Source organism: Heliangelus exortis, chromosome 19 (genome assembly GCF_036169615.1).
Source record: "Heliangelus exortis chromosome 19, bHelExo1.hap1, whole genome shotgun sequence".
NCBI lineage: Eukaryota > Metazoa > Chordata > Aves > Apodiformes > Trochilidae > Heliangelus > Heliangelus exortis.
Window position 1 is genome coordinate 4,685,205 of NC_092440.1, and position 25,429 is coordinate 4,710,633.

The window sequence follows — 25,429 nt, forward strand, 5'->3', positions numbered from 1 at the left end:
CCCCTGGCCACTGCTTCCCCAGCCCCCCTTCTGTCTGCAGAGCTGCAGACAGCTGTGGGGGAGTAGAGGGGAAAAAGCTGATCTGAGGGGAGGGAGATAAACAGAGTGCTCTTGAGACTGCTCCCTAGTTCCTGTGTGCCCCAGAGGCAGCAAGCTTGACCATCCCTCTCTTCCCACAGGAAGATGAAGAAGCGCTGTGTGGTGGCTGGAGTCCTGGCTGCAGCCCTGCTGGGACTCATCCTCTTCCTGGGACTCTTCTTTGGACGGGGCTCTGACTCAGGGGACACCCACACCTACAAGAGGGCGGCTGTGGCTACAGACGCGGGGCAGTGCTCAATAATTGGAAGGTACCTGCTAACTGTGCTGTGACTCTTATTAGCTCTGACAGCTCTTGCACAAGACAAAACTGTTGTCTCCCTAATGTCCAGATGCAAGCCTGGCAGGTGCCCAGCACAGATAATCTCTAATTTGCCTGTAGAAATAGGGGGCCTTAATACAACCTGGCCTTTTACCATGCCTTACCAATGCTACTGTAGTTGCTGAAAGAAAACTCAAGCTCCTTTTAAAAACCATTTGTCACGCTGTCCTCTAGTTCTAGATGCAAGTGCTGAAGCTTTCAGGCTCCTCAGAGAGTTGTATTTCTCATGTGTAATGAATGTGTCTGGAGTGCCTGTCCCCAAAGGTAATTTGAGACATCTCAGTCTTTTCAAGCTAGTTTGGATGTGCCTCTAAAGAGGGCTGATCTGGACTGCACCTAAACTGTTAGGATGGATTCTCTAGAGACTGAGGCTCAAAGTTCCTTATTCCTGAGGAATCTGTAGACTGGGTATGAACAAATGTGTATTAGAGAATTTGTTGTAGCTGCTGTGATGACTCCTGCTCACAGGTAGCTGAGACACTAACATGTCATGATATGGTGCCTGCTCTTCTGCCCACAGAGACATTCTTCAGCAGGGTGGATCAGCAGTGGATGCTGCTATTGCAGCTCTGCTTTGTGTAGGACTTATGAATGCTCACAGCATGGGAATTGGAGGGGGCCTCTTCTTTACCATCTACAGCAGCACAGGTAAGGGCCATACACATTTGGAACAGTCTGAGAAATGTTTATGATTTATGCTTCCCGAGTGAAGGTAAGAGACTCTGACAGCCTCTGAGGGAACATGCTGAGAAACTGGCTCACATTGATCAGACTTCTTCAGCAGAGACCTTACCCATGTGTTGAGTCCAGACCTAAACATCATCTTCCTTGTTCTGTTAAAGGAAAAGTGGAAATCATTAATGCAAGAGAGGTGGCTCCAAAAGGAGCATCAGCGGACATGTTTGGGAACAACACACAGCTCTCTCTGAAAGGTATGGCAAAGGCTCATTTCTGTTTTGGTGGGACTGCATAGCTCCAACATGTCTGAATTCAGAACATTTCTTATGGTTAAGTTCTTCCATATCTGTAGGACTTATCACCTAGAAATGTCCTCTGCTTTGCCCAATCTGCAAACTCAGTCCTCACAAGGAAGATAAAAATAATGTCCTCCAAAGTAGTTGGTCATTTCACATTGTGAGCATGCATGTGAATTCAAAGCCCTGAGTGTGACCTGTTGCCATCTTTCCTTTCCCCCCTTTGAATATATCTTTGTGGATCAACTTCGTTCTTGTCAGTTCAAACGTCCTCCCTAAATACCTTTAATGGTGACTTCAGCCACTGCTTCAGGACCTCTGGAAAAGTAGAAGCAATTTCCTTTCAGGGAAGTATTTACTAATAAAAAAATAGAAAGAAACACTATCTAGTTCTCTTCACAGTCACTTCTGTAACCAAGGAGGAACAGAATGTTGGAAGGAGGTTGAGAAATAAGTTGAACTTCTGGGAGATACCAATAAAAACAGGATTGAAGCAAATTGCTGCCATCACACTACACTGTAGTAATCAATATGTTGCAATTGCAGTTAAAATGCTGGGACAAAGTTTTTGGCTTGGGAGGACAGTCTGTGGCTTCTTACTGTAGTGTGTTCCCTCAAGGACTGGAAACTGCAGGCAGCTATGATAGCTTCAGTCTTCTGAGCAGCTTTTCTCTGGTACAGAGCCTACTCAGTGGAATTGACTCAAAAATTTGAGTTACCAGCAGGAGGACAGAGGTGTTTCAACAGTACAGAACATGTAGGCATAAATGTGAGGCAGAATAATTCTGTTAGCATAGTATGGATACACTGAGCTGGTCACAATATGTGTAACCCCTGCCTAAAACCAGTGCTGACAGAGAAGCCAGCTCGACTGCCTTCTCCATTAATCCCTTTCTTTTCTTGCTGTGGAAGACTAATACATTCCTTCTCTGCTCCAGGAGGACTTTCCATCGCTGTTCCAGGAGAAATCCGTGGGTATGAACTGGCTCACAAACGTCATGGCAAACTGGCATGGAGGGACTTGTTCCTGCCCAGCATCAAGATGGCAAGAGAAGGATTCCCTGTTGGGAAAGGCCTTGCAGCAGCCATCAAATCAAGAGAGGAGACAATTGAAAGCAACCCCTCCCTGTGGTAGGTGGAGCAGTCTCACTGTGGGGGGTAGAGCACCTGCTGTTCTATGGGGAGAAATTTGGGGTAACTGCTTCCAAGCTCAAAAGTCTCTGTGTTTGTGTAATGTAGTGTCTGTGAGGAGTGTGCCTCCTCTCCAGTGACTGTACTCACTGTACCTGCTGATGTTATTCCAGCTCCCTGAAGGTGCTAAATCATGTAGCCAATTTTAGGAATGTTCAGTCCTGACCTTTAAAGGGAGATAAATTCTGCTCTGATTATCCATTTGTCTGAACAAGGGTGGAATTAAACTACATGCTGGGATAAATCTGTCAAATGGCAATGTATTTCCTGAATCCCCAGCTTCTCCTTGTGCTGTAAGTGTACTAATCTCACCTGCATTGGGGGCAATTGCAGAGTGTCCTTGAACATCTAATCTTATGCCAGGCAGTGGGACTTTGGGTCATCTCTTACTCTGCAGTCAGCCTTCCTCTATCAGTGCCTCTGCCCATCCATTTCTGGTAAATGACTACGAACGTGAAGGGTTTTAAATGCTCCTTCACTTCCTCTTACAGTCAAACCCTTGGTGTCTGTTCAGACCCATAGGAGATCGTGCTTAATCCTCTCTTTTTCCTTAAAATCTCTGCCAGCTGCAGGTTGGTTTGCAATCCAGCTGCCTGGGCCTATCTCCTGTACATCCATCCATCAGGTCCACAGCAGCACATCCATGATGCTCGATGAGGGAGCTAGAGAGGAAACTGTCTCCCTCAAAGTGCTCTGACAAACAGGGATCAAAATGCATTCTCCTGGACTCACTGGAAGCTCTGAGCCTCATAGCTTCATAGTCTGCTCTGAACAGAACTGCTTTAGTTCAAGGACTAGGGCCCCTCCTGGGCATCTTGAGACAGTTGTTGGCCCCTTGGGCAGGTAGGGTGGGTGGCCTGCCTTGGTGAAAAAGATCAACACTCCCTCCTGCAGGCTTCACTGAGCAAACTCTGAGCAATGTGGAATTCCAGGGCAGAAAAAATTGTTCACTTTTATGTCCCAGTGCAAGATATCGGGAACTGTGGGACATAGCTCAGGCATTTTCTCTTCTCTCCAAGAAGCCTCTAGCATGAACACTCAAGTACTGTGTCAGCTGGTACAGGTACACATAGTTTTGAACTTGTCTCTCAGATCTGATCTTCTCAATCTTGTTTCTCTGTTAGCGAAGTGTTCTGCAGAGGAGGGAAAATTCTGCATGAGGGCGATATCATCAAGATGCCTAAACTAGCCAACACATACGAGACTATAGCCAGTGAAGGAGCAGATGCCTTTTACACAGGAAGCCTGGCAAAACAGATCATCGATGACATCCGCAGTGTAGGTGAGAAACAGGACATCTGTCCAAACAGCATGAGTGACCTGACTGCTGCTGCTCAGCATCCAGGGAGGAGCCTGTGACCTGCAGAAGCCTTGGAAGCAGGTCGAGCCTGCTGCCCGAAATGCCACCTCTGAGATCTGTAGCAACAGGACACCCAAGAGAAGCCTTTAGCGCTCTGATGGATGCATTTGAGACTCAATCAGAAATGGACAGTATATGCTGTGACATATTTCTGTGACATATAGACTAGCAAGTCCGTGCTTTTCTGGATATAACTTAGTAGATACGTGCAGTTTGCAGAGGCTGAGTCCAATGAGTTTCTACCTCAGACCTTACGCACATGGTCCAGTAAACTCTGAGCTTGATTAATCTCTCGATGCCACTAGATGGTGGTAGTGCCCTGTCCTTACTTGCTAGCTGTGGCCAGCTTCAGTCACCCCCCTGAAGTGATGGTTAATTACCAGGCTTCCCCCTTCTGATGAGAAAGGCAATGGAACATACAAATTATTCTGCTTCTGGGGTAGCACAAAGCATCTGCACCCAAAAGCTGCATCCTGCTCCTGTAAACAGGACTCTTAATGATGTTTTGTTACCCGACGTTACTGGTGTCCTTCATAAAAAAAGATTTGGCTGCAGTAAATCAGCCCAGCTTCAAGCTTAGGCTGTCTGAGCCTCAGCTGGATCTGTCAAGTAATAAATTCATCTGCTGTGCACCCATCTTTGCTTTCTTTACCTTGCAAGTTTTTGGATTTTTCTGTGTTCCCTCCTGTCCTTGCTGTGATGCATGGTGATGGAGTATAACCTCCTCTTCCCACCAGAGATCACAAGGTGATGTGGGTGTAATAAACCCACATCTATAGTTTCCTTCTCTTTTCCAGGGGGCATTGTCACACTGGATGACTTGCGGGACTACAACGCAACGGTGATTGAAGATCCCATACCCGTCACACTGGGGGAGTTTACCCTCTACACACCCAGTGCCCCCCTAAGTGGCCCAGTGCTAGCCCTCATTTTCAACATACTGAAAGGTGAGAGTGCCACTGAGCAGGGTCTTACAGGCAGCAAGTTGGGCAAGCTCAAAAGACAGTGCCTTTTTTTGGTTTGGGAGCCAGGCTTCCCTTGGTAGCCCTCCAGCAGGTAGAGAAGTCTGAGACCCCATGGGGGATCAGAGATGCAGAAACATTCCTCTTCTGCTGTAACCTCAAGGATGTCACCTTCCCACTTGAAATGCAGGTGCAAGAGGAAAAATATGCTCTGAATGGGGCATTTCCTTGGTATCTGCATGGATGGAAAATAACTTGTACTTGAAACTTCTTTGGAAAATGTCTCTGCAATTACAAATCCTTCTGATGACTTCCACAGTGCTCAAAACTACCAGAGCTCAAGTCTCTATGCAGAGACTTGGATAGCCCAGTGACTGCATCTCTGCAGGGCTTCAAGATTATACCATTTGTCACAGGTTTATGAGCACTCCATTGACCGTGCACTTTCCTTTGTGTTCACATTCATTTGTCTTCTGTTGCCAGGATATAATTTCTCTGCTGACAGCATCAAAACCACAGAGGAGAAAGGACTGACTTTCCACCGCATTGTGGAGGCCTTCCGCTTCGCCTATGCCAAGAGGACTTTACTGGGAGATCCAAAATTTGTCAACATCACAGAGGTACCTGGCAAAAGCCTTTTTTTTCTGCAACACCAAGGCTGACCAGAACATGGCTTAAAGTTTTTTTGGTGACTAAACCTTGTCAGAGATGCTGTGTGCCACCTGCTATTGACTGGCACTGAAATATCTCTGAATCAGAATGTGAAGTCCTGTGTGATTCATGGCTGAGCTGTGAGGGATATAAGCAGAGGAAACATTCCTGCTGTAAGGAAAATCAAAATCCTTAAATCACCAGGAGCATTTGAGTATATCCAGGGCTAACTCTCCCTGCTTCCATAGTGCTTGAAGACTTACTCTTTAGGTGACATTCCCATCATCCTTGTGACTCTCTGACCACCCTCCTGCCTATACTTGAATGGACCAACAGATGGTAAAGGATGAGGCAGGAACTCTGATTTTCCCAGCTTTACACTTTGTGCTTTTACTTCTGTGGCTCCTCAAAAGCAGCAGGATCTGAGCCCAGCTTAGCCTAGTGGACACAAATTTGCCAACATGCAGAGCAAACATCAGAGCCTGGCTGGGGCTAGCTAGTCCTCTCAACCTCATCCCTCTCCTCTCTGAAACAAGTATAGCACTGCTTGCCTACACTTGACAGCTTTCCATAGATCTGCAACAATGGATGCTGATTGACTTGCTACACAAAAGGGTGCATTGTAACAGATGCTTCTGTGAGCGCTGAAAATGCTCTTTGATACAATGTCCATCTTTCAAGAAGGAGGAAAGCCCCTGCTGGGAAACTGTAGCTTCACTGCTGGGAGTTGGGTATCAGCCTCCTAACTACCTGTCTCTTAATCTGCTGAGTAACTGCATTGGGTTTCTCTGACAGGCACTGAGAAACCTGACCTCTGAGTTCTTTGCGGACAGTCTGAGGAGGAAAATCACAGACAGCACCTCCCACCCCGTTGACTACTATGAGCCAGTGTATTACACCAGGGACAGTGCTGGTACATCCCACCTCTCCGTTGTGGCTGACGATGGCAGCGCTGTGTCCGCCACCAGCACCATCAACCAATAGTATGAGCTCACACATTACTTCCCCCCACATTGCCATCTTCCTAGTGGTGATTCTGTGGTTGGTATAAAACACCTCTGAACTGTCACCTCTCTGGGGGGTAGTGGTGGGTAGCACTGTTGGTGGGTCAGTTCTTAGCACTGAGGCCTGTGTGGTTGGGTCAGAGGAAAAGATGTGTCCTCTCTCATGTTGGGTTCTCCCACCAAACAGTCTCTGCATGTGGATCTTCTCATAAACAATGGTCTCACTGCCAGCTCTGATTTCCCAGGCATCTGGAAGGAATTTGAGCTAATAACAACTGGCCTGGAATTGCAGTGTTTCTCTTCAAGTGCTGTCAGGAAGAGCTGTGTTCTGTGTGTATGGCCTGAAGCTGAGGGGTGAAGGTTCTTTTTGTCCATAGAAAATATCTCCAGCTTCACACATCTAAGCAAACCCCAATCATTCCACAATGTGCCAGCTTTTGAGCTGTGCTGCCTCTGAAGGGGGTGCAGTACTGCCCTGCTGGCATGGGAATTGTCTGTCTTTAGCTGCTGTACTGTTTTCCCCTTGGGGTCCTTGCAGGCTTGCTGTACAGAGGGGCCCTGGGTTGTCTTTCCTCTTTGTGTAGCTGTGTACTCACAGTGTAAACTGCTTCCTTCCCCCAAGGGGTGACAAAGTGTCCTTCATAACAGGAAGGAGTAGAGAGTTACTCCACTCAAATCCCAGATTTCAGATTGCAGCAATTCACTTCAATCTCTCCCTGGATTTGCTCTGGTTTTGACTTGTCTGTGCCAACTTCTTTTTGTCTAGCTTTGGCTCTGATGTGCTATCCAATGTGAGTGGAATCTTATTTAATGATGAAATGGATGACTTCAGCTCACCTTACATTATCAATGGATTTGGGATCCCTCCTTCTCCAGCAAATTTCATAGCACCAGGTAGCTGTAAACTACCTTCCTAACTCAGTCTTTTGGCTTTATCTCACATACTAACACTGGTGTCTGCAGGGTGGGTTGCAGCATGTCTGCCATCAGGCCCAAGATCTAGAGCTTTCTGCAGAGAACAGGGATAAAAGTGAGTCACCTGGCTCAGAAACACAACCAGCAGCTCCTGGTGCATCCTGAAGGAGGAGAAGCTGTCTTAAGAAACACTCTTGTGTATGCAAGCCTCCTTCCAACAGCCAGAAATCCTTTCCCAAGCACATATCAAGTGAGATGACTTGGGGCTGCAAAAGATTCATAGAATCCTAGGATAATTTGGGTTTCTTTGAACTGATTTGAGAGGGAGGCAGCAGCAGGAGCTGCTGTAAGTATTAGGTGGCCCAGCCCAGCCTGTGCTGCCTTGGGGGACTGCATAGACCCAGTTCATGTACCTAAAGCAGGCTCCCTGCCTGCTCCACCACTGCTTCCTGCACACCCATCTCATTGCTGCTAAAGCCAGCTGGGATTCTGCTGCCCTCCTGAACCCTCTGCTTTGGAAAGGGGCAGCAAAGTGAAAGGATAGGAAGGAAAGTCCCATGGTGCTTCACAGACATTCCCAACTGGGGCAGGACTGTGGAGAAAGGCACCTTCAGCCTCTGTGTGAGGGACAAGGGTTAAGCTTTACACTGCAAGACCAAGGAGATGGGTACTGGGGATAGTGGGGTCCCCAGGGGCTGGAGAAGACAAATGAAGGTGGATATTGAGGCTCTGGGTTTAGACATGGAGCAGGAGCTGGCAGTTTGTAAGCTGCAGGTGGAAAGCTGAGCTTCTGTTCCATCTTTGTCCCCAACAGGTAAACAACCAATGTCCTCTATGTGCCCCTCCATCTTGGTGGATAAGATGAAAAAGGTCAGGATGGTGGTTGGTGCTTCTGGAGGAACAAAAATAACCACAGCAACAGCACTGGTATGTGATGGTTTGGGCCAGCATGGGAGGAGGCTGAGGCAAAACAAACTGGGGGAGAGACAGTGTTTGGGTAAGGGACTCAAGTCTCCACTTGTGACATGACCATGGCTGTGGCTCTCAGCTTTGGGCCAGGGGCCTGTGAGGGCAGTTCCTGCCTGGCCTTCTGAGGGCCAGACTTTCAATGCCAACTCCTCCAAGAGCTACAAAGGGTCTCTTAAGTTACTTCCTTCAGTGACTCCAGGTCTTTTTCTTTGGAAAGTTGTCCTTACCACTTGGAGGAGATTTGGGACTTCAGTTTAGCTTTGATCTTTATGAAGTAGTCTCTTCATCTAGTTCAGAAACATTCCAATCCAACATGGTAAACCTTGGATGAAAGTCACACAGAGAAACTAAGAACTTAGTCCAGGCTTGGTGTCAGGACATCTGACAGACAGGCTCTCTGTAGCAGCCATTCAAAGGCCCCACCAAAAGTGATTGCATGAGAAAGCTGCCTCCTGTGCCAGCAGACACAGCAGTTCAGAGCAGCAGGCAGAATCCTGCTTTTTAGCTGAGGTAGAGGAGACGTCTCCATAAAAACTGCTGTGAGCAGCTTTCTAATCACTTGATCCTGAGGCTATTTTCCCTTGCCAGCAGCTCCAGCCTGCAACTTCAGCCTTTAGAGATGAGCCAGGTTTAAGGAAACTGGTTGCACAGTAGCCAGAAGCTGTAGCTCTGTGTTTGCTGTGTGTGTAACTAAGCTTACTCACAGCAGCATAAACCTAACCACAACAGCTTGAGGATCTGAGCCTTTTACTATGTTAATTTTATGAAGTCATGATCTCTCTGTGTGGGAGAGCATATACAAGCTGACTTGCCACACTGCACCTGTGTTTTGCTCAGCCAAGGCAGGGACTGCTGAAAGCAGCAGGAACCAGGAATGATGGCTTTTCTGTGCTCAGGGGAGCATCCCTCAGACATCACTGCCTGTGTTGCTACAAGGGTCAGGTCTCTTTGAACAAATAACTAACATTAAGGCTTTTTGCTTCTCATAGGTGATCATCAATTCCATCTGGTTTGGTTATGATGTGAAGAAAGCAGTGGAAGAGCCCAGATTTCATGATCAGCTGTTTCCCAGTATCACGGAGCTTGAGCAGCAAATAGAGGAGGTTTGTCTAGCTGGAGTCTGGGGTGTGCAGGAATTTCTTGTCAGGTGCTGGGCTCCTAATGTTTGGAAGGCATGCACCTGGGGAAAATCATGAGGCTTTGCCAAATACTCCTCTGTGAGCAGTATTACAGCTGGTACAGGTCAAGTAGTGTCACAATAAAGTGTACATTTAGTCTCAGTCTCACAGGTTTAAGGCCTACTGCACTGAGGTGTGAGCTGCATCTGAGGGCATGTATCTGCTAGTGGTGTAATTTGACTCAAAGGACTTGCAAAATAGGAAGAATCATCAGGGTCCAAACCATCCAGTAGTTGAAATCCAAGAAATTCTTGACCTATTGCACAACCTCTTGATGAATGCTGAAGCACTGGTAGAGCCAGCAAGGGAATATGCACAGAGGGAACCAAGAACAAACTTGTTTATATTTTCAGAGTAAAGGTCTCTGTGCAGCACTGTGAGCCTGAGAGATGATGGCAGGATCTGCCTCACTCTGCACACCACTCACCTGAGGTGGCAGCTTCATTCACCCTGAGGAATTACACATCCCAAAGGCCCAAGACAGATGTAGTATCATGCCACATCTCTGTATTAGTGAGAACACTCCTACGTAAGGCAATTTTCTTCATCAAACTGTGCAGAAGATCCTCCTTTGATTAGCTTCTCATTAAGGTAACAGTTGAGATGCCTGCCTGCACCTGGAACGATGTCCAAAGTGCTCTCTGCAAGTGCTGGGCTTTCCCCCAGTCCCAAAGAGGATCCATCAGTTCTTGCTGTTGGTATATGAATATCTGAGGCAGAATGCTCTGTGACCAGGAACACCACTGGTAGCCAACACTGAGCACAACAAATGCCACATCTCCTCAGTTCCACTTCTTCAAAAGCAGGGCAGCCCAGAAAGCAAAGGGAAGAGGAGGATCAGCATGTAGTATTGCAGTCCCTGCCCAATACGGGCACGGAACGCTTGGGCAGTCATGGAGGATGCAGGTTGTGGTGCAGAGCACGCGTGCAGTGTCTCTCTCCTGTCGTCCTCATTCACTTGTGCATTGCAGGGTGTGGAAGAAGAACTGAAGAAGAGAAAGCACGAGACGACGCGGGTGAGCGGCGGGGCGGTCGTTCAGGCCATTCTCAGAACAGATGAAGGATGGGCTGCAGCCTCCGATTCCCGGAAAGGTGGCTTCCCTGCAGGCTACTGACGTGGCTCAGCTCCTTTTTTCAGTGGTCTAGTGACACTGAGGTGTGTTTGGGGGGAAGATCCTTTAGGTCTGCAACTCAGGGACTTCTCACAGGAAAGAGAAAAAATTTACCTGTGGTTCTAGTGACAGAGCTGGGACAGTTCTCTACAGCCATGACCGCAGTGCCTCATGCCACAGCAGTCTGCTTAGCCAGGCGTGTCTACCAGGACGTGCAGTACTTACTTGAAGAGTCTGTTTTGCCTTGAAGAGTTTGTTCCCTGCCTCCTCTCCATCCCATGAAGATAGATTGGGTACCCAGAGTTTCTGAAGAAGGTCCAGCTCGCCCAAGCTGCAGGAAGGGTTTCCCTCGCACAGTGTCAGCTATCGGGAATGTCCCTGTCACTGCTAGAGATTTGTTTACTGTTGAGTAGTTGGGGGTTTCAGGACTTTAGGGGCTGGGTTTTCTAAATCACAAACTGACAGATCTGTGCCATAGCAGGAAGCCCAGCACTAGACTGGGATAAACCTTCACAAACTCACCACTCTTTCTTTAATGAGATGTTTCTGCTTTTCACTTCTGTTGATTATCAGAGATGAGTGGGTAAATGGGCAAGTGGCTTCAAACTTTTTTATATTTCTGTTGAGAAGGTCTAAAGGGAAGATGCTACCTGTAAAACTCTGAGCACAAACTAAAATAAATACATACGGAGTCACATTTTTCTTGCCTGCACAGTTGCTATTGCCAAAAAGGATGGCAAAATCTGTGGGAAAGAAGCTGTCCAGAGATTTTTTTTGTTGTTCTCTCCTTTGATTAAACTATGAGTAAAAAAAAAAACCCAAAACTTAAGTATCCAAAAGCTTGATTTTTTTTTCAGTTTGCTTTTAACACATCATACTGCAGGCCCAAAATACCACAACCTGAGGAAATAAGACCCCTAAAGAAAGGCCTGGTGCAGGTAAGGTGAACACTGTTTGAAGGTAAGTGAACATTAATCATACAGTTAACGAGCTCTGAGAAATCCATGTCTTATATGGAACAGCTAAGAGTGTCTGTGCCTATGCATGAGGGGGTTTTGGTGTTCACCTACCAGCATGGACTAATACATAACATCAGATGAACTTAGCCTGAGATCAAAATTAAATTTTCCAGGATGTTGCCAAGCTCTAGGAATGTTTATCAAGTCCTTGAAACACAATTAACAGTAATTGAACTCATCTGTTTGTCTTGTTGAAACTTCCTGTCAGTGTGCAAGAATCTGAAAATACAGAATGCACTGATGAGAAAATGAAAGACTTGGGTATCAGACACCCTCTCTTTGCCAGTAGTTTCTGGAATTGAGGAGAGTCTAGTTTTAAGGAACAAAGAGATAGCTTGATCATGTTTAAATCAGTCATGACTTTGAAATCTATATCTGCTTTTATCACTCCCACTGAGTGGCTTTAACCAAGAGCTGCCTGGGAGGTGCTTTTTGCTCCTTTACCCTGAGCTGTTACTGATGGTGTGTCAGGTGCAGCTAAGGCAGTGATTGTGAATAGCTTAGAGTTGTTGTGGTCCTTTAAGAATGAGATTGGTTTGGTGCCAAATCTTTATCCTTTTATTGCTGAACTAAGACTTGGACTTTTCTGCTTCTTGTAATACCATGATAGATGCCACTGAGTGTCAGGCTGCTGTTTAAATCCAGTTTGCAGTGCATTTTAGGGAGCTTTGATAGAAGTTTGGCTGTGGAAGAGCATCAGCTGCTATTTGTTGGAAATCCCTGGCCCATTAGCCTTAGGGCTAGCTGAGCTTTCTTGGCCAAGTGTCATCTGAGAAGCAGACAAAATCATTGCACAACAAATCAGCTCATTGAAACCTTGCAGTCACAATAGTCTGAACTGCAACAGAAAAAGCTTGTGCTCTGAAACTGGAAGGTAACTGTTTTCCAGGAAATGACTCTTAGACAAAGCTGCTTTTTGAAGCAAGCTTGAGTAACTGCTTCTGGGCTGCTTCTAACAGTTCATGGTACAGCAGTCTTCCTTATGTTCCTGAATTCCTTCTAGCAGGTCAGAAAATTCCCCTATTATTTATAAACTATGTTACAAAGCTTCCCACTTAGAAATCACAGATTTTGCCAGTGCTAAAAACACTTCTGTTGAAGATGATTCTTACAAATGCACTTGAATTCTTGACTCTGCAGAAGTGGATTTTTTTTCTTGCTTCAGTGTTAGGCTAGGCAACAAGTTTTAGAGGAGAAATTCCCAGGCAGGTTTAAAAACATTTTATTAAAAATATAATTTAAAGACTTCATTAGAAAATAGAGCAGCCTCTGTGCTTTAAAAGTCTGTGTGAGTCAACTAAGTACAAAAATAATGCTCTCTTGCTGACATGAGCATGAATGGGGAAAGGCCAAACTGGGGAGCCTTGACCCAAGCAAATTTCAGAAGTGGTGATGAGGTGGCAGGGCAAGGACAGAGGTGCTGAGGGGGGTACAATCCCTCAGCTTCACCAGATGTTTGGTAGTGAGGGCTACAGGACTGGAAGTCTCTGCTGCAGTGAGAGATCTGCACTCTCATTCCTTTCTGTCTTGCAAACTAAAGATGTAGTGGGGTTTAAAACAAGTTAATTGGCTCAGTTTCAATGTTAGTAGCAAAGTAGTTAAATGGCAGTGAGTGCTGGACTACAGGTAATATTCCCATGTCTTTGTGGTGGGAACAAGCTTTATGGGGTTACTGCACCACAGAAGTGATGGGCTGGGTTACTGGGGTGTGTTTTACCCTAAGGTGTGTCAGAAGTGAAGGTGAGTGGGGGCTCAGTTACTTGGTGCCTTGGGTTTTCTGCTGGCAAAACAATGGAGTGTGTATGGCCCAGGGCACTGCTGAAGGCTGCCCTGCAGCCTAATAGGGAAATTTTCAGCCAGTGCTATTCTCAATTGTTTTTTTTTGGGTTTTTTTTTTTTCTAAACTCAAAGCCCAGTTGGGCTACCTAGAAATAACTACAGATCTTCCTAAAGCCAGCATCCAGTCTGGTTAGTCTGGACCTGAAATGTGACCTGCAGATGGTGTCTGGTGCCTGTAAGTACTCCCCTCTGACAGCTCTACAACTGAGATGTTATTTCTGTCAACTAGAAACAGTGAACCCAAGACCTGGTAGCTGAGGTAAGAGAGTTTAAGAAAGTAGAAAACCTCAGCAAATTATGTAGGTGGAATATGATTACTAAAACCACCCAATGTGGTCCCTTTCAAATGAATATAAATACTGAGCCCCTGAAAAAAAACTTCAGGGCTTTTCCCTTTTCTGTTCACATTCAGCAGCACTGTGATGCTGTCTAACAGGGTGCTGGCTCACTTCTGTGGCTTCACTAAGCAGATCTGATGGGAAAACAATAGTCCTTCCTGAACTTGAAGAGAAATCCCACTTGGAAGAGGAAATAGTGGGGGGCACAGTGCTGGCTCTGTACATATCTTGTCTTCCAGATGCATGATTGAGTGCTTGTGGTTATGATCTGGTAATTTAGGAATACTTTTTCATTAAGCTTTGATACAGCTGTGGTCATATTATAGTACTTAAGTGTTCAACTTTGGAAGGAGAACACATGTCTGGCTCTGGTCAGCTTCACTCTGAGCACCATTTAAAATGCAAGGGAAGGCTGAGATGTCAAGAGGCTTCATTGGTCAGACTTCATGGGTAGGAATGTTGACTTAAAGCCTGTCTGGCCTTGCTTGCAAGGATGTCTGTGTGTGGATGGCCACATCCTGGTTTGTTGTTTTGTTTTTTTTAATACTATGTGCTCTGATACAAAGGGATTTCAGTTGTTTGTGCACTAAGAATGCCACGGGCTGTGTGTGAGGTAAGAACAAACATGTGAAGGGGAGGGCTCTTGTTGGTTTGGCTTCACTTCACCAGAAACACACACACAATGCTGACTGTGTCCATAGGGGAATGTGGGACCTTGCCTCTGGGTATTTGTGAAGAATTTTGGGGTTTTCTTGGTGGGTTTTTTTAAATGCTTGATTCTCTTGGCCATTTTGAGCAAGGGCCAGGTTATGGGGTAACTGCAAAAGACCTTTTGCATCCAGTTGCATGGGTTCAGGTCTCTCCTCCAGAAGTTTTCTCTCTGTGATAGGCCCTAAGCAGCCCTCATTTCTTGTGATCTTGTGGGAACACTAGAGACCCACTAAACAGGGAGTTGGAGCATGTGCTTAGGCTACAGGAGAAGAGTATTCTGCCAGCTTCTGCTAGTCCTGGGGTTTGCATGGGCAGGCTCAGCTCATGGCTACAAGTGAAGTCTTCTGTATCTGTTCCACTTGGGAGAAAGGTACAAAGCTTCCAAACCCAACAAGTATTCCCCTGCACTCCTCACCTGCCTTCCCAAATGACTTCTCTTTTGCAGGCATGGAGGAGTGAGAACTGGCAGAGATTGAGACTCCTCTCACCACAGGAGCAAAGCTGAAGCCTGTCCCTCCCAGAGGCAGGGAACTGGCATCACCCCATGGGAGCCTCAATCCCAAAGTCACCAGTGTGCAAGGATTGAAGCAAGGTTCAGCTCAGTTACTGAACTAGTGGGGCCTTTTGCATCCCCAGGGCACGTGCAGACTTGTGCTATAGTGCACTGATTCCATCTGCTGCCTTTGGGAAAAGTAGGGCTGCTTTGGCTGGGAAAACCAAGAGGGAGAGTGGAGTTTTGCTCTCTTCCCTTTCCAAACCTACCCTCTACGCCCAGATGCTTAAGATTTTAAAATCCTGACCCTACAGACAACTTCTTGTAATCCTCATAACCAGAACAGTTACTCATTTCACATTGATGAGCCCCCATAATAATAAGCTTATTGTGGCAACAACCAGAAATAAACCAATGCTGCTCTTAAGTGAGACTCTCCAGCAGGAATGGCAGATACAGCTGGTGATTTCACAGTGTTCCCAGTGGGGTTTGAACCAATTTTCCTTTCCCACTCAGTATTCTCTTATTTGGAATAGCTGATGTGCTCTAAAATTATGTTTTTCCATGTATCAGATAAGTAATGGAGGATGTAGGCTGATCTGCCCTTGTATTGCCTGAGGGTGCCTTGCAGCTTATTGGAATCTCACAACTGCAAATCACAAGTTTTTCCCACAGTCCAGCAGGCATCCTGATTTGAACAGGCAACACTGGCAAGTCCAAGCCAAAGCATGGTCTGAATCTAGTTTTTTCCTGTGGTTTTGGGAGTTGTGGTGGAATTGCAAGCTAATAACCAGCTGCCTTCCCCAGCTTCCTTTTATCAGAGTAAGCAGAGATGCATTTTCCTTCCTTGGAAATTCCCTGCACAACATTCATTGAAAATTTAGCTTTCTCTTCTTTATGTCCTCTTCCCAGCAGGCCAGTCCTAACTTCCTGTAAGGGTAAAGAAGAGGAAATGGAGTGAATGGGGCATGGGCCTGAGGTTTTGGTGTCACCAGGGATGTGTATATGGGTTTAAGTTGAGAAAGTAAGATGTAAGCAAGGAGATTAGCTAGAAGTAAAATGCACATTATTCAGGAGAGTTACAGAAGCAATCTCCTTCTTACCAAGAAGACAAGAAGATGCAAACAAGGCCACTCACCTCACTGAAGTGTTTCTCAAAGAGAATCTTGTCACCTTCAGTATGCATGATGGGAGCTGAAATGGCATGTTCCAAGTCATAGCCAAGCCATAGCTTGTTTATGATGGCCTGCAATGAAACAAAGCCCACACTGACAGACTGGAGATGCTCAAGAGCCTGGGTCACAGGCTGCCATGTTCTGTCCAGCCAGACCAGCTCACCTGTAAACCCTGTCTGCAGCATGGGGCAAACCTGGGCTGCAAGAGAGGCTGCACGGAGCCAAACCAGCAGTCCTGCTAACCTGGTCTGTGTCTTCACAGAATCATCCTGGTTGGAAAAGGCCTCTCAGATCACTGAGTCTGACCATAACCTAACTCTACCAACCATCAGCCTCACTCTACCAAGTCCAGAGCTTAAACCTTCTTCCTAAGCACCACATCTCTGTGTCTTTTGAACAACTCCAGGGATGGTCATTCAGCCACCTTCCTGGGCAGCCTATTCCAGTGTTTAATTGCCTTTTAAGGCTAATTAAAGGGTCTTCATGGTCACCAGTAGCAGATGTTCAGGGCAAATACAAGAACAGGGTAAGCACACAGTTATACTTTCCATTTTGGCTCAAGGGAAGCATTCTGGTGTCCTGAAATTCTATAAGTACTGGTGGATTTTACATCTTTCTACTGGTGGTTGTCCTTTCTATTCAGATCAGGTCCTAGCATGGACTCCTTCCCATGCTTCTCTCCAGTTGAAGAACAATTAAGAAATAAGTCTCCTTTTTCCTCTTGTGGTCTTGCCTGTCTTCATTTCTTGATGACTGAACAAGGTGTTTGTTAGACTTTGGCTCTGAAAAGCTCATTTTTGTTACAATTTGTTACTCTGTGTATATGTGGGGTGTTGTTTTTCTGCTTTTCTTGTTCTTTCCATCACAGAACTTACCAGGTTCTTCTGGGGGCCCCAGGGTTTTTCACAATAACTGTCTCATCCTAAGAACTTTGTAACTTGCTATTTGACTGCTCTAACTTCTTCCCTTTCAAAAAACATTTGAAAGAAGCAGCAGGCACTCGCCACAGCAATGCTAGAGGCAAGAAAGTGAGGATAGGCTGAGTCTGCAGCAGGACCTGCTTCACTGGCAGCAGCAAAGTAATTCCTTTTGTGCAGGCCAGTGTGTGGTCCCCTTGCTCACTGGAAGGTGTTCCTGGGTGGTACCTGTTCACTCACCATAGCAGTAGCACTGATAATCCAGGCCCCACCACCTCCTCCAATCACCAGCATGTCTCCTGTCTTGGAGATGAGGATGGAAGGCACCATTGCTGAGGGAGGCTTCTCTCCTAGAGCAGAGGCAGAGAGTGTTATTCCTCCCCTGTGGCTGGTAAGGGGGCTGGAGGGACACAAGTTTAGCTACCTCACTCTTCTTGTAAACCTTCTGCTTGTACCTCACCCATGGCAAAACCAAGGTGCTGCTCAAGAAGCTCAAGTTTTCCAGAAAATGAGTTTCCTTGTGCTGAAACCCCATCTCACAAGAAACTGGACCTTTCTGGCACAAGCTAAATAGGAAACATCTCTTGGTGCACAACAGGGCAGCCTTCAAGCATTCAGAACTTGCTGCAGCTCATTCAAGCCAGTCAAGGACCCATCAGCAGCAATCCTGCCATCACAGGACTGACACCCTCTCTCTCAGCAGACCCAAGGAGAGTGCATCAGGGAGAGTTGTTTATTTCACAGAGCAATGTGTCTGCATCAGCACAGCTGTTACAGAACTTAAGGTAAATGTATAGCATTTCCCAACTGTGCATGCAACCATATACTTTTCTAGGTAAGGCTAAAAAGTCAGCAAGCTTGTCTTAGCAGTAGTTTCTTCACTTTTTTCCTCCCCATCAATCAACCATCAGCTTCAAGTTTGTTTTTTTTTAAATCTCTGATTTCCCTGGTGAGAAACCAAAGCTTACATGTGTCCATCTGACATAGGCTCTTAGTAGACACAGACACACTACAGGGCTTTGTCCTCTATGAATTCCAAACAAATTTGCTCTCATCCAGACCCCAGAAGGGCAAGAGTTCCTGCAGTTTACAGCAAGCCCCTGCCCACTGGAACATGGCTTGCATATCCATCTCCTGGCCATGTGTTTTATTTTGAGGGTGAAAGTGCTCACCTGGCTTAATGCTTCTGTTTGCTATGCAGAAATCAGCGAGTTCATTGTTTAAAATGATCCCAGTTTGGTTGGAATACACAAAGGAGCCAAACCTGCAGGGGAGGAAAGCAGCAGCCTGTTAGTGACCAGTGCTCTGCTGTTGTGGGTGACATTAACTGAATGTGGCACCTCATGGGTTACCTCTGTCTCCTCCCAGCCACACCAGTCCCAGCTGGGCTATCCAAAAGGTATTTGTGCTGCTGTGCTGGAGCCAGAGATAAACTCCTTGTTAGCAGTGGATGTGGGGATTTGCCCAACTCACAGAAGCCCAGCAGAGCTCAGCAATTTGTTACAACTTTGTGAACTTTCCTTTGGACTGATACTCAAAAGACCTTTGCTGGCACACAAAAAGGCATTGATGAGGAAGAGACTGCCCAAATCTGTGAAGCCCAAAGGTTCTGTATTTATAAACAGCCCTTGCAGGCTCCTGGGAACCTGCTGTGTGGCCTGTGGGACTCAGTTACCAACCCCTTGGCTACTCACGGGTAGTTGATGGTGCTGGTGGCAGACACAGCGCTGCCATCTGCAGAGAGCACCGAGATGTGGCTTGTGCCCTTGCTTTGGTGTGTGTGGTTGTAGGTGGAGCCAAACAAGTTGTAGTGGCTGAGGGGGTGGTCACCACTGTCATCTATCCGGCCTCTAGCAAGGTCAGCAATCTTGTCAGACAGCATGGTCCCCACTGGCACCTGCAGTCACAGCAAGGACACTGAGCTTGTGTCAGGAAAGCAGAGGGCAGTCGGTCTTGGAGCACAAGGAAGCCTTGGGGGGGGGGGGAGTGGGGAGAATTCCTCCCCAGCAGTCAGAGTTCAGGGCTTGCAATGGCAGCATCAGCTCCAGCCTGAGCCCCAAAGCCACTCTCATCACACAGAATGAAACAAGCTCAATACTGGGTCATCTCAGCATTGGCACAAGCGTGTGCACATCCCCATCAGGCAAGTGTGTACCAGCCTGAGCTGAGCAGAAGCTGCAGACAAAGGAAATGGCCTAAGCCTGTCTCTGCTGCAAAGCAGGAGGGTGTCAGAGCATCACTTGGTACTGCAGCACAGTGCTGGCAGGCAGGATAGTCTGGGAAACAGTGGCCTGCTTGAAGGCTTGGCACCCAGGCTATAATGAGCTGGTGACAATGCAGGTTTAAAAAATAAAATAGACTTCCCTACTCTCTCACTGTCAAGCAGCAGGGCTGAAGAAGCTGCCAGTTCTGTGGGTGTCTCTGGCTGCCCCATGTGCCAGCTCACCTGAGCTTCAGAGAAGGCCGGGTCATTCATCCAGGGCTTTAGCATATTGCCAAACTTCAAGGCCTCTGCAATGTGATGGTAGGTTTCCACCTTGTCCTTAGGGTTTGCCAGTGATGCCTCATGAAGGTTATATTCTACAGAGCAGGAGTAAATAACTTTGTTAATAGACCCAAGGCAATGTGTTTCTTTCAAAAACTGTAAAAAAAAAAAAAAAAAAAAAAATTTTAAAAGAATCTGCTTTTCCCATCCCAGTTCTTATCAAGTTTTCCCTATACTTTAGCAGGATGTGGGCACAGAAACAACCAAGCAGTAATTTCCACTGTGACTTCAATTCCCCTTGAAGCCTTGGGAAGATTGTGTATTCTTTGGTCTTTGCAGCAGCTGTGGTTTATCCTGCTGCATAGCATGGTTACACTGCTGCTTTGGGGCCTGTTCTGGCTTATCAAGTCCATTTCTTCCCATTTCTTTCCTGCTGCTCTACAGCAATGCTCTTTGTTGCCCCTTTTCCCTTACGAATTTACCTTCCAATATCTTGAGGATGAACATCAGCACAGCACCTCCCATGGGGGGTCCAGGAGAAAACACTGTGGTGTGATTGTTCAGGGTGATATTCAGAGGTGAGGACACATCAGCTTTGTATGCTTGAAGGTCCTCTAGTGAGATACTGGACCCTTGAACAGAAAACCAGATGGGTAGCAGGCATTAGCACAATAACTGCTCCTAGGTGCTATGGGCTGCCTACAGCAGAGCCTTGGCAAAACTTGTGAAGAGCCACCCCTGAGTACTCCAAATTTCTTCCACCAAGCACAGCAATGTCTTCATGTGTCCTCTTCTACTGCCAAACCCCAGGACATGACAAAGCCTATGGGAGCTGGAGAGGCAAGTGCCTGAGCACTATGGGTGAATCCCAGAGCCACAGGTGACCCTTAGCCCTGCTTCTGGGCCTGAGTTTTAAGAACTGGGGAAAGGTGGCCCCCTCCCATGCCAGGTACCACCCCAAGTGGCAAGCAAATGGCACGTACCAGTCCCTGGCACCGACTGTTGGCTGGGACAGGGCTGTCTGTTAGCATTAACTGTAGCTGCTACCTACCAGCCTTCCTAATGTCCTCCACCAGGGCCTTTCCTATCTGTCCTTCATAAAATGCTGCAGCTCCATTTTCCGCTATAGCTCTCAGTGTTTGCTGCAGAGCTGGCCACCTGAAGGTCTCTCCATGCTTCAAAAACCTTTGACCGTCACAGATCAGTGGGCTGTTAAAGAACATCATCCATCAGTTTTACAGCATCTGCTTATTCTGTCCCCAGGGCAGCTCTCTTTTTCCGTCCCAAAACTGCTTTGGTTTGTGCTGCTGTGTACTTCCCAAGGGCCCCTCTGCAGTCTACAGAGAAACATTATTCTCACCCAACTGCTACCCAGGCACCAGGCACTCCTTCCCCAGACAGAGTTTCTTCCACAGGACCTGATCTTTGACCCGGGCTCAGGTCAGTAGGGCTTCTCCAAATGAGTGTCTGCTGTAGGGCCAGGCTGTTAGGGGATGATTTCCACACAGGCAGAGGCAGGCCACATACAGCCAGCTTCTCCTCATGAGCAGATGTGCTTAGCAGGTGGTGTTGCTGTGCCAAGCCATTCTAAATTATTTAAAAAAAAAAAAAATTGCTGACAGGAAAAAAAAAAATTCTATTATTCCCTCCCTCTCCATAGCAAATATTTACTGAGCAGAAGCCACAGCAGCAGCCTGTCCTCCATATCAGCATGTCAGAGGAAGGGGCTGAATCTGAGGGAAGAGTGGTTGTCACACCACAATTTAATTCACTGGTCTTACCACAGACTTTTTCCCACAGTGGAGAAGGCCTGGTGATGGATTATTTTGTCCAGAACTGGGGAAATGACGAGGGGCTCTGAGAGGAGCTTGATGGTTGGTTCAAACAGGGCTTTCCATGGCAAGCGGCCGTGTCGCCTGTGGGCTGCTTCGTACCCACGGATTTCTCCTGGCACAGCAATCCAGTGGGGACCTGGGGAGCAGAATGGCAAAGTCACACCCACTCTGTCACTGGCCTGTGGGTTTCACCTCTCTGTAGTGCAAGTGTGGATTTGTACAGGCAGGACTAAGGGTTCTAAAAGCAGGATTATGTTCTGTGGGGTTTTTTTTCATTTCCTTTTCCAGTTCATATATTTCTTTTACTGCCTAGGAGAAGCACTGCAGAGAAACTGGACCCAGGCTCAGAGGTGCACAGTGAAAAGCCTGAGCAGCTTATGTTTCTCTTTAAGAACTGATGGGAAACGAATTAAAGAAACGAGTGCTTTGGAAAATCTGATCTTGAAATGCAGACTTCCTAAGAACAGAAGTTAGGTAATGATTTCTGCTCACACTGTGCTCCCTAGCCCCTCCCTAGTCAGGTTGCAGATGTTCCAATGATACAGGGATTTTATGCATGCAGTAATTTTTCTTGCTTTTGAAAAATCAGTCCAAGAAGAGCATGAGCAATGCAACAGACCTTCAGATAAAGTCAGTAAGGTGCTGAGTTCCCCCACTGTGAGCTTCTGCACTGCACACTGTGAGGCCACAGAGCCCTCCTGGCCCAGTCTGTGTCCTTACCTATGGGGAAACCAGCAGCACAGCCAGAGAGCAAATCATGGGGAAACCCCCGGGGGACGGTCTCACGGGCATTGATCACCTCAACTGTTCCTGCAAAGGAGAAAGGGGACTGCATGACATTGTTTTCCTGATACCCCACCTGTATACACTCATGTTTCAGGTCTAGCCTATTCTTCTGTCTCCTTCTCTGCCCTGTGGCTCTTTTCCTGGCTCAGGCTGCAGATGCAGCTGTGTTGCAGAAGCCCACAGTGCTACCCGGTGCACCAAGCACTCGAGCTGTGTGTAGCCACGTGTGGCTCCGTGCTGCAGGGTAACTCAGGTAGCAGAAGACTGCTGGTATGAAACAAAGTTACATGGCTTTGACAAAAGGAAAAAAAAAAAAAAATTACAGGTGTTTTGCCAAATCATGCTATTGCATAAGATACACCCAAGTATTTCCAGTGAGACCACTCAGCAGGGTTTTAAAACTACAGTGTTGCTGTTGTGTTCAGTGCTGATTTGACTGTTTAGATCCATAAGCTCTAGGGCATTTTGGGAGCCAAGGTAATTAAAGAAAAAAAAACTACATTAAAAAACCATAAAAGCAAGAACACAACACTAGGGGTTGAGCCAGACACAGAAGGGCTTCCCAGCAGGCTGTGAGCATTGCAAGGATTAGATTTCTGAAGGGAAGATGCACCACCTGGGACAGGAGGTCTCTCACTGTGCTCTGGGGAGCCCTGCCCAGCCCAGCCAAGGCAGGGTGAGATGCAGCCCCATGCTGGCAGGTACTGCCTGAGCTGCTGATGCAGGGAGAGACCCCAGGTCCCAGCCCCAGGGCTCCCTGAGCCACCCCAGCCCCATGTTGCTCATTGCCAGCATCTGTGCCTTGCTCTGCTCCCCCCTGCCTCTGAGGCACCACTCACACTGTGCTGCACTGTCACCTGTGGGACTTGGAAATGGAATTTGGGATTGCTGGAAGGGGGAAGGTGAAGCACAGTTTGGTTTATATCTAAAGCTCATCCCCTCCTCACCCTCTCCTTGTTCTTACTGTGGAAGGATGCACTCCCTGTAACAGATGCTTTGGGGTAAGAGCCAAAGTGTAGTTCAGATGCTGCATTTTATTAAAAAAAATTCTCTGAGAGAACATGAAGGATTCTAACTTCTCCAAGGCAGCTGAGTGTCTGCAGGGAGATGGGGCACATGGAGAGGCCAGGGCTGCACATACCTGTGCTGGCATTATAGATGGTGAATATGACCCCACCACCCAGGCCTGAACTCTGAGGGTTCATCACTGCAGTGCAGATCAACCCAGCAATGGCAGCATCCACAGCTGTGCCTCCACTTTTCAGGATGTCCCTGCGGTGGAAATGGGGGAAAAAAAAAGACATTGTTAAAAGCCAGGGATGACAGGATGGAGGAGATACTGAGAACGTCTCCCTGAGGCACTTGCAAGGCAGCCTCAGGTTAATGAGAGGAGCTGGCAGTTGGGGAAAGCAGTGTGGGGTGTGAGACCACAGAAAGGCCCCTTGCTTTGTGGGAGTGGAAAGGAAAAATCAGAGGTGGAGAAGGGAGAGTCTGCAGGAGGAAAAAGAGGCAGAGGCCAGACCTGTGTGAGGCTGCTCATCCTCTGGGCAGAGTGATGGGACGAATGCTGTGATGAAAGGATGAGCAAGGAGCTCCTAGACACAGACAAGGATTCTATTGGTGCAGGAGAGAGTTTTGCACATGCTGGAAACCAAACTACTGATTTCTATCTCCCTGCCTGCCATTCCCAATAAAAAGGCTTCAGGAACACTGAAGCAAATATGGGCCCATGTGAAGAAAATGCCTGACACTTAACTTACCAATTAGCATAAAATTCAGGCCTTACTTCATTGCTCCTCCAGTGCACTCTCCTGGGCTTCAGTGATAGGATGAAAATCCCACCCCCACCCCCCACCCCCTCCCTGTAGCCCCAAAGGAAAAAAGCCCCTCAAAAAAACCACAAAAAACAAACAAACAAACAAAAAAACCACAAAAAAAACCACAAAAAAAAACACAAAAAAAAACCCCAAACCCAACAAACCACCAACCAAAAAGAAACCCAAAAACTAAGCAGGAAAAAAAATGCCACAATTGTTTCTACCTAGGCAGAGCCACACCAAAGAACACAGGGGCATTAAGGGAGCCTCATGCTGTTGACTGCAATGAGTTTCTGCTAGAGAAATGTGTCCTAACACATGCCTGCTTCAGGCACAGCTGTAAAAAAATCTTTTCCTTGCATAGGAAATGTGGTGGGGTGGGGTTTCCTCACACAGCCTGGCTGTAGCCAGCCCTCCTATCTGCTAGGACTGTTTCTGACTGTTTAGGTGGGGGATATTGCTTAGAAAAGGCAAAGCCAGGAGGGCAAATGTTCATTAACTGGAGTGCAACTGCTCCCAGAGGCTCTGACAGGAACACAGAGCACATAGAGGGACTGCTGTTTATTTTACATCCATTGCTGGGGCTGGGAACAGGATGCTGCCAGCAGGCACCCAGATTGTGGCTTTCCCTTGTTTCTGTAAGTGCCTCTGGAATCACTGCCTGTAAGGAAATGGCATATGGATAAGTGGGGAGAAGAGAAATGGTAGGAAACCACCGGGCTTTCTGTTTGGGATCTGCATGGCTTTTAGCAGTAAGTGCTCCCTGGCTGTAACTCTGAAATGGAGATGGAGGCTCAGGCTCACCCCTTCACCTCCTTGCAGCAGGGGTATGGCTCTGGCCATGGGAATGTCCCTGCCTGGTCTGAAACTGAAGTTTTTTAATAGCTAACAATAAAAGAGAAAGACACAAGAGTGTTCTGAGACTGTGAGTCACCCCTGCAGAAGGCCTAGGAAGCCTAGCAGAAAGCTGTGGAAGGAGAGGACTACACTGGCCTCAGACAGTGCTTCTCAGAGCCTCTGGGTTATGGACCATGAGGCAGCACACATACAAAGCCTTGTGCCAGGGAAAATCATGATTCTGAGAGAATTTGCAGTGAAAAACAACTTTTAAAAGAAACTTAAGAGATGTATGGGTTTCATTTCAATGCAATCCATTAAGGTCTTAATGTAGAAAATCAGACACATCTCTCTCATTTTTCCAAAGCTTGGAAAGCACCAGACTCTCACCCAACTTCCCATAGTCACAGGTGTGTAAATGGTTACACACCTTGCACTTACCT

The 25,429-nt window shown here is 47.0% G+C and overlaps 2 protein-coding genes across 10 annotated transcripts in view; one reads left to right on the top strand and one right to left on the bottom strand.

Annotated features, from left to right (window-relative positions):
• The window catches only part of GGT1 (gamma-glutamyltransferase 1), a 60,186-nt gene extending 48,755 nt beyond the window's left edge, over nt 1-11,431 (top strand). For all 8 annotated transcript variants that reach the window (XM_071763281.1, XM_071763282.1, XM_071763280.1 and 5 more), the window contains 12 exons: nt 180-347; nt 939-1,066; nt 1,261-1,350; nt 2,331-2,523; nt 3,708-3,865; nt 4,741-4,890; nt 5,389-5,525; nt 6,352-6,539; nt 7,327-7,454; nt 8,290-8,402; nt 9,434-9,547; nt 10,594-11,431. In XM_071763281.1, coding sequence (XP_071619382.1) covers nt 184-347; nt 939-1,066; nt 1,261-1,350; nt 2,331-2,523; nt 3,708-3,865; nt 4,741-4,890; nt 5,389-5,525; nt 6,352-6,539; nt 7,327-7,454; nt 8,290-8,402; nt 9,434-9,547; nt 10,594-10,737 — 1,707 coding nt within the window. In that variant the 5' untranslated portion in view covers nt 180-183 and the 3' untranslated portion in view covers nt 10,738-11,431. The remainder of the gene's footprint in view (nt 1-179; nt 348-938; nt 1,067-1,260; nt 1,351-2,330; nt 2,524-3,707; nt 3,866-4,740; nt 4,891-5,388; nt 5,526-6,351; nt 6,540-7,326; nt 7,455-8,289; nt 8,403-9,433; nt 9,548-10,593) is intronic.
• Nucleotides 11,432-12,959: 1,528 nt separating this feature from the next.
• The window catches only part of GGT5 (gamma-glutamyltransferase 5), a 34,466-nt gene continuing 21,996 nt past the window's right edge, over nt 12,960-25,429 (bottom strand). For both annotated transcript variants that reach the window (XM_071763287.1, XM_071763288.1), the window contains exons 2-12: nt 23,474-23,604; nt 22,267-22,356; nt 21,493-21,682; nt 20,763-20,920; nt 20,194-20,343; nt 19,673-19,806; nt 18,921-19,123; nt 18,399-18,490; nt 17,467-17,576; nt 16,273-16,380; nt 12,960-16,064 (exon numbers count right to left, since the gene is read on the bottom strand). In XM_071763287.1, coding sequence (XP_071619388.1) covers nt 15,918-16,064; nt 16,273-16,380; nt 17,467-17,576; nt 18,399-18,490; nt 18,921-19,123; nt 19,673-19,806; nt 20,194-20,343; nt 20,763-20,920; nt 21,493-21,682; nt 22,267-22,356; nt 23,474-23,537 — 1,446 coding nt within the window. In that variant the 5' untranslated portion in view covers nt 23,538-23,604 and the 3' untranslated portion in view covers nt 12,960-15,917. The remainder of the gene's footprint in view (nt 16,065-16,272; nt 16,381-17,466; nt 17,577-18,398; nt 18,491-18,920; nt 19,124-19,672; nt 19,807-20,193; nt 20,344-20,762; nt 20,921-21,492; nt 21,683-22,266; nt 22,357-23,473; nt 23,605-25,429) is intronic.